At 34.6% G+C, this 8,552-nt stretch overlaps 2 protein-coding genes across 4 annotated transcripts in view; one reads left to right on the top strand and one right to left on the bottom strand.

Moving 5' to 3' along the window:
- The window catches only part of LOC111699009 (titin), a 23,506-nt gene extending 20,745 nt beyond the window's left edge, over positions 1-2,761 (bottom strand). For all 3 annotated transcript variants that reach the window (XR_002764659.1, XM_023469529.1, XM_023469530.1), the window contains exons 1-2: positions 2,586-2,761; positions 2,083-2,130 (exon numbers count right to left, since the gene is read on the bottom strand). Coding sequence is in view for 2 of the 3 variants with exons in the window: in XM_023469529.1 (XP_023325297.1) it covers positions 2,083-2,130; positions 2,586-2,615 (78 nt within the window). In the remaining variant the exon portion in view is untranslated. The remainder of the gene's footprint in view (positions 1-2,082; positions 2,131-2,585) is intronic.
- A 5,318-nt stretch (positions 2,762-8,079) lies between these two features.
- The window catches only part of LOC111699007 (uncharacterized), a 4,165-nt gene continuing 3,692 nt past the window's right edge, over positions 8,080-8,552 (top strand). Inside the window, exon 1 of the mRNA XM_023469528.1 lies at positions 8,080-8,505. The gene's annotated coding sequence lies outside the window, so the exon portion shown is untranslated. The remainder of the gene's footprint in view (positions 8,506-8,552) is intronic.

The following is an 8,552-nucleotide window of genomic DNA, read 5'->3' as shown; positions in this document are numbered from 1 at the left end:
TTTTTTTCCCCCCCCCCCCCTTATTTAACCGCCCTTGACAGACTATAATAATTTATGACTGTCAAATTGTCAGGTTTTCAAATTACAGTTATCAAATTGTTAGTTACAAAATTATAAGTTAATAAATTGTCAGGTTATCAAATTACAGTTACAAAATTGTTAATTACCAAATTATTAGTTACAAAAAAAGGCAAAAAGTCATGCAATTCCTTATCTCTCCTCTTGATGTTTTTTTAGTGATACATCAATTTGATAAGTCTTAAATTTGTTTATAATCTAAAGAGATTACATAAACATTTATCTTAATAGAAACACTTTTAAAAGAACATATTACTAAAATACTGAAATTACTGAAAATTATAAAATTACTGAAATTATTTAAAATTAAATTATCAAAGGTCAGAACTTTTGTGTAGAATATTGTTAATCTTTGACGCTTGATCTCGTTATCCAATTAGGGTACTTTTAAATTGAAATCGGGTTCACCCCCCCTTGTTACGCTGCACTGCCTCCACATGTAAAGTGGCATGCCCAATTCACAGGGTATCCTTTGAACCGTTGGCTGATCAAAAATGACGCAAAAACGATTATTTATAACTTTGTATGCTGTTATATAATTTCTTTAAGATATTATCATTTATTTTCTGGGGTTTAAAGAAACCAGTTTGATTTTGAATTTGTGTTACAATTTAAACTTTGGTACTTTACTGAAGTCAAAATAATCCTGGGCAGGCAAGATCTACCATGGAGTAAATTGTGGATTTCGAGATCAATATTTTATCTTTATTCCATCATGGATCCCCCACATATTAATCGTATTCAGGGGTAAAAGAGGGGGCTATGATCAGAGTATTATCTAAAATAAAAATATGGAAAGGTATTGTATTGTTTATTACAGATCCTCAATTAAAGTTGATATCAAGATCAAGCGATTGGGATTATTAAGTACCTAACATAAAAGTTCCGCTTTTCTTCTTTTATATATTCTAGGAAGAATTTTATGAACAAAACTCAAGCTGAGCATGTGACAAAGGTATAACCATTTTGCCAGGTGACTACTTTGCCATTTGACAATTTGGCCAGTTGATAAATTTGCCAATTGACCATTTTGTCCGTTAACCATTTTGCCAGTTGACCATTTTGCCAGTTGACATATTTGCAGGTTAACCACTTTGCCAGTTAACCATTTTGCCAGTTGACCATTTTGCAAGTTGACATATTTGCCAATTAACAATTTGCCAGTTAACAAATTGCCTGGTAATACTTTTCCAATTAAGAGTTTGCCAGTCAACACTTTGCCGGTAAACTAAATTTGTTTCTTTCCACTCAGGAAATAAAAGCATTTCAAATGGTTTTTGATTTGAAATAATTCATGAAAATTATCTATAATTTCTAAAACAAACTTTATTTTACAAACTCTTAATTGGCAAAGAGGTAAATAGCGGAATGGTCACTGGCATAAATGTCAACTAGTAAAATCACCAACTGGCAAAATTGACAACTGGTAAAAATTTCAGCTGGCAAATTTTGCTAAGTATTTAAACTAGCAAATTTGTCAACTAATAAATCGTCAACAGGCAAAAATGGCAACTGTTAAATTTTGCAAAGTGTTAACTGGCAAAATTGCCACCAGGCATAATTGTCAACTAGCAAAATTGCCACGTGGTAAATATGTCACCTTGCATATTTTTCAACACCCAAATTTGTCTGGTAAAAAGGTCAACTGGCAAAATGACCAACTGGCAAAATGATCAGCTGGCAAAATGGTCAACTGGCAAAATGGTCAACTGGCAAAATGGTCAACTGGCAAAATGATCAAATGGCAAAATGGTCAACTGGCAAATTGTCAACAGACAAAATGGTCAACCGGAAAATTGTCAATTACCAAAGTGGTCAACTGACATAGTGGTCACCTGGCAAAATGGTCACGGCAAAGAGTTAAATGGCAAAGTGTCCCGTGGAACCTTTTTCACATGGTAAAATTGCTACATTGCAAAGTGCCGCCTGGCAAATTGTCGCTGGGAACTAGATTCCTGGCAAAACTCGCCACTGACAAAGTACCTTACATTTAAAGTTGTATACCTCTATAGGTTCAATATCTGAACTGTACTGTCCAGTCCTCGCCCAGTCCTGAATAGTAAACAACAAAATGTAAACATTTTATTAAAGCATTTTTACGACAATCTTTAAGTAGTTTATTGACCTTTATGTTTCGAGGGACAGTATGACTAAATCCATCTATAAGAAAGTCATGGGAAAGAAAGTGTTTGGAAAAAAGTACTTGAAATTTTAAAAGTCGTGATTTCATGTCCTTAAAAATAATTTGCAGTACATATTTCCGTGATTTTTTTTTCGCAGGACTTTTCAAAAAATTATTAACAATAGCTCGTTTGAATGATTTTGTTTTTAAAAAACGATCATTTTTCACGTCAATCGTTAATTGTTTTTTTGAATTCGACACTCTGTTTCTCAAAAAATTTCGTTCATTCTCAAAAAATAATGTTCCTTTAAATAAACGATGTCCATCTCAATCCATATGAAATGATTTTAGCAGGAATGCGGAAACTAATTAATTTGTTGTTTTCCTTTCTCTTTGTTGAGCTTGAATTCCCCATAGTTCTCTAAGCTGCTTCTCTAGTCTACGCTATTTGGTTTGCTAGGTAAAATTTGCAAAGATTTATTTTCACGTAAATCGCAGTGACAGCTAACTAAGATTTTTCCAAGCTAGAGAGTGTTCTGAAAATGTTTTCCAAAAATAAAAAAGTTTTGTAGAACACTGTAAAATGCTCGAAATATGGATATACAATTTTTGTTTGCATATATTTATTGCATTTTTATTTGTATCAGAACATTAATACAAAGAATGTACAGGGTTACCCACAAAGGATGAGACTGTAAAGACAGGCCTGTACAATGGGGGGGGGTTAGTCCTCTCCCCCCCCCCTGGGATTTATGGAAAAGGGTTAAAATCAGGTGTGGTAGGTAAAAAAGGAGCTTACCCTCATCTTCAAAGGTTTACGCACCGTTTATTTTCAAATTTGACCTCAGTATTTCCCTTTTATCTAAAATCTCTCCCCCCCCCCATACTTGATAAACAACTAAAGCTATATGCATTATCCAATTGTTTGGAATGTCATCCCGATACCCCCATGAAGGTCAGATTCCATTATAGACTTCAGGAGACTACTCAGGACTTCAGAGAGTATTACAGAACTATACAGAGGGATACAATATAATATAAAGTCCTTGAATCAGGAGGACAGTGGACTACAAAGGGGAGTAATCACAGGAGACTACTCTGAACTTCAGAGAGTAATACAGAACTATACAGAGGGATACATTATAATATATTGACCTTGAATCAAGACTACAGTGGACTACAAAGGGTAGTAGTCACAGGAGGCTACTCTGAACTTCAGAGAGTAATACAGAACTATACAGAGGGATACATTGTAATATCTATTCCTTGAATAACAGCATTTTTAAGGAAAGGAGAGGCAAACATCGTCCGGGGGGGTTAAAAAAATCCTGTGTACGCGCCTGGGTAAAGACAACTTGAAACTCGTTAAAGATGACGTGGATGACGATTCCTACGTTAAATTAAGTCTTTTGCCTTTATTATATACTTTTAATATCTTGTTTAATGGTGTGACAGAAGAAAACAAAGTTTACTGCAGTTGCAGGAAACTATAAATAAAAGGAATCAGTCAGTCTATTTTTTATTTTTTTTTTATTTTTATTTTTTTTATTTTGAATAATCTTTTTGTCTGTTTATCTTCTTGTGATTTTTACATTTTTTAAATTTTTTATCGATTTTGATGGTTATTATATCGTTAGAACTGACGAGGGTCAACCCAGACCGAAATATATTTTCAATAAATGTGGAACTAACATCTACTTTTTTACTCTACAGAGGTTTGGTCCATCGCCATCACTGAATTTTAAATCTGTCTATATATCAGGGGCGTAGTAAGGAATTTGTCTAGGGTGGGTTGAACATTTTTTTTCCAGGGGGCTCAGCACCCGTTGGGGCCTGAAAACCCCCTGAAATCCATAGATTTCACTGGTCCATGGGTTGGCTGAGCCCTCATAGCCCCCCCTCCCCCGTGACTACGCCTCTGCTATATATACATTCCGTACACTCTTCTCTGAAGTCTCATCTTTTGTGGGTAACCCTGTACATGATATTTATCAGTTTATTGGGTTAGTACTTTACTAATAAATGTGCTGTACTATGTTAATATCAGTGTACTGGATAAGTGCTTTACAAATAGTTGTACTAACTATGTTTATATGTAATAAATACCATACCAAATCCCATAGTTATATATTTGAACATACCTAGATAAATTACGTTTTGCAATGTATGTAAATCTAAATGCGCTTATCCTTAACTATGCAAGACTTGTAATGGGATTAGCTAGCTATGCATTGCATGATTAGCTTAAATACTCGTATATATATTTGTGCAAATCTTATAAATACGTATATTAATTTAATCTTTAGCATAGATATTTAAATACAGATCAGTTGGAATAAACTCCACTTAGATTGCAGTGAGAGAAGTAATTGTTCCTTGTTTAGCAAACAAGTTGATGATATTGTGTCTGTGTATGGCATTGATAGTTTACAAGCTTGTGTCCGAGTTGACGATTATAGCCGATGAGATTGTGGCCATGTTTAGCATTGATAGTTTATAAGCTTGTGTCCGTGTTGACATTGATAGCTTATGAGATTGTGAACATGTTTGGAATTGATAGTTTACAAGCTTGTGTCCGTGTTGACATTGATAGCTTATAAGATTGTGACCGTGTTTGGAATTGATAGCTTACAAGCTTGTGTCCGTGTTGACATTGATAGCTTATGAGATTGTGACCGTGTTTGGAACTGATAGTATACAAGCTTGTGTCCATGTTGATATTAATAGCTGATGACATTGTGCCCATGTTTGGAATTGATAGTTTACAAGCTTGTGTCCGTGTTGACATTGATAGCTTATGAGATTGTGACCGTGTTTGGAACTGATAGTTTACAAGCTTGTGTCCATGTTGATATTAATAGCTGATGACATTGTGCCCATGTTTGGAATTGATAGTTTACAAGCTTGTGTCCATGTTGATAATAATAGCTGATGACATTGTGCCCATGTTTGACATTGATAGTTTACAAGATTGTGTCCGTGTTGACGTTGATAGCTTATGAGATTGTGACCGTGTTTGGAATTGATAGTTTACAAGCTTGTGTCCATGTTGATATTAAAAGCTGATGACATTGTGCCCATGTTTGGAATTGATAGCTTACAAGCTTGTGTCCGTGTTGACGTTGATAGCTTATGAGATTGTGCCCATGTTTGGCATTGATAGTTTACAAGCTTGTGTCCGTGTTGACATTGCTAGCTGATGACATTGTGCCCATGTTTGGCATTGATAGTTTACAAGCTTGTGTCCATGTTGATATTAAAAGCTGATGACATTGTGCCCATGTTTGGCATTGATAGTTTATGAGATTGTGTCCGTGTTTGACATTGATATTTCAAGAGATTCTGCCCGTGCTTGGCATTGAAAGTGAAGAGTTGTACCTGGATTGATACGGGTCTGAAAGCAGTCTTATGAGTCAGACATCTACTGCAATATATCAGTGTACTGGATTAGAACTTTACCAAAAGTTGTACAAACTATGTTTTTATCAGTGTACTGGATTCGTACTATATAATTACCAATAATTAATATCAGTTTATAAGTACTTTACAAATAGTTGTACTAACTATGTTAATAGCAGTGTATAAGTACTTTACAAATAGTTGTACTAACTATGTTAATATCAGTGTATAAGTACTTTACAAATAGTTGTCTTGAATTACATTTGTACCAGTTTACAGGATACGTACAGGGTGCATAAACCAAAACTCAAGTTTTAAATCTTTATTTTTAAGAGTTTTGAGTCTTCTTTACAGTCTAATACTTTGTGGGTACTTCACAAAGAATGATGGACCATACTCGTACAAGTGTATCAAAGTATTACAACTTCAGAAGATGTCTGTAATGAACTGAACTCATTTTGTGAAAAAATTGGAAATCCGCCAAATTTTTGTAGAAAGGAGATTTGTATTTTCTCGTTCAGCTTAATCCAGGTGTGATAAGGACAAAGGGGGGGGCAGGACAAATGAGGGGTCAGGACAAATGAGGGGTCAGGACAAAAGTAAATTAGATGTTTAAATCTATAGTATGGACAAATTTGATTTTAGCAAGAAAAGTGTAAGTCACTTTAGCAGATAAACAAAAAAACATGGATATCAGCAGTTTTAAACTACCCTTTTGGGAACAGGAAGTGATGTCATAATGTTTCTCCGGCCAGGGGAACCAACCTTTATGGGATCAAGTGAAATATATTTACTCCTGAAATTTGGGAGAAGTAACGTATTTTTGAGAATTTTAGAAAAGCTAAATTTTTTTTTCAAAATTTAGTAAAATATATTTACCATTGTTTTATCCAGAAAGGGTCTGATGATAGAAAATTATATTAAAACATGGTACGAGCATGAAAGAACTTAATAGAAGATGTAACAAGAACAGGATAGGATAATAGAACATTATATTAGTACATTTATAGAACAGGATAGAATATGATAGAACATTATATAAGAACATGGATGGAATAGTATGGAATATGCTAGAACATTATATAAGAACATGGATGGAATAGTATGGAATATGATAGAACACCATAAAAGAACATGGATGGAATAGTATGAATATGATAGAACATTATGTAAGAACATGGATGGAATAGTATGGAATATGATAGAACATTATATATATAAGAACATGGATGGAATAGTATGGAATATGATAGAACACTATAAAAGAACATGGATGGAATAGTATGAATATGATAGAACATTATATAAGAACATGGATGGAATAGTGAATATGATAGAACGATATAAAAGAACATGGATAGAACAGGTAAGAATATGATAGAAAAGTAGAACTTGATAAAAAGTATATCGAATAGCCTGGTATAGAATTTGATATAGAGAACATTGAACAGGATAGAACATTTTGATACAAGAACTTTAAAATAAAAAAGTTATAGGCAGTCAAGTCTGTTTATGCGTTCGGTTTATTTCATTTGAATCGAATCGTTATGGCTGACCAAAAATGTACGGTACTTTATGTATATGGCTATGGGCTATGGCTGACCGCAGTATTGTATAGGAGAGAACAAAGTTAAACAAATAAAAATGCAAATTATTTGCTTTCTCAGATTATTTTTAAATGCGACAAATAAACAGGTTTTTAAACAGAGAATAACATCAGAATTCAGTGATGAAATATTAATTATGTCCTAAACAAAAATAATTCAATTTTATCAGCTTATTCTGCTGATTCTATAAAATTACAAAAACCGGGTTAATAAACCCAAAACGTTTTCCCTTTAGCTCAACCTTCAACATTCAAGGTCAAAACTGAATTTGAATTGAACCACGTACAAATGGCTATAGTGCACACTCCCATGATATAATAATGTGTGTCTGTACTGGGGGAAGCTGTGGTTTCTAGGATACGTCAAAAACACACAGGAATTGAGGAAAGGGGAAAGGTTGTTATAATTCGGAATGTGGTTAAACATTTCAGGTTTTCCCGGGACGACAAGCAGGCTTAACTTGTTGAAAGTATTGCAACAAATCTGCAGGGAATAAAGTTTTACAAATTATATTTTTCAACAATATTATTTTCATGAAATATAAATAATAGTTTGTTCTGTATTTCTAAGAATTAAAATAAATTAATTATTTTGTAAAGGTTGTATAGCCAGCCTCGTACAGACAGGATACGGCGCCAACTGTCTGGTCCGGGCTGGTACGGCATTTCAATGTGTTCCAATCGGTTTGTGGGCCACAAAATTTGGAAAATTTGACTCGCTTGCTGAGAGGCACATTTAGTCTATTTTCAACCAATCAGACGTCGAGAATTGAAAGAGGGGTTATGACGTCATATCCATTCTCTCCTGTGATTTGTTGATCGTGACATCAAATATCCGCAATTCTCAGAATTTCGTCATGTTTTCGGTACAGTCCTGTAACCTGCCCCATTCAGTGCGTAGACATGACAATTAACTGCTAGTCGGGATATTACTTACACGAGGCAGGGAGTGCAAAACGTTTTGTGTTTAAACCATCAAGGGGTTCTCCTTGATTTTGAAGCAGAGTGAAATCAGTTATAAAATCTCCCCGATATTTTCGGGTGAAATATCCGCTGAAACTACAAGAGCGGAATACATACTTAATCCACGTGTTTATCTAGAAGTTGCTTGCAGCTTCTAGAACGTTCGGATCCGTTCCGAACTCGTGGAACAGCGTCTCCCTGGAGCTAGGGAACAGGAAGGCTTTAGATCTGCTGGCTGCAGGAACCAGCAAGGAACAAGCAGGAGAGATAATCTTGCAACAACAGCTTTACCCAATTAGTATTAAAACAGGAAGGATTCATCCAGACAGACTTGCAGGTATGCACTTATACTCAAAATGTCTGGTGCATAAACCAAAACTCAAG

Source organism: Eurytemora carolleeae, unplaced genomic scaffold (assembly GCF_000591075.1).
Source record: "Eurytemora carolleeae unplaced genomic scaffold, Eaff_2.0 scaffold337, whole genome shotgun sequence".
NCBI classification, from domain to species: domain Eukaryota; kingdom Metazoa; phylum Arthropoda; class Copepoda; order Calanoida; family Temoridae; genus Eurytemora; species Eurytemora carolleeae.
The sequence above is the reverse complement of the archived record's forward strand: the minus strand, read 5'-3'. Positions and strand labels throughout refer to the sequence as shown.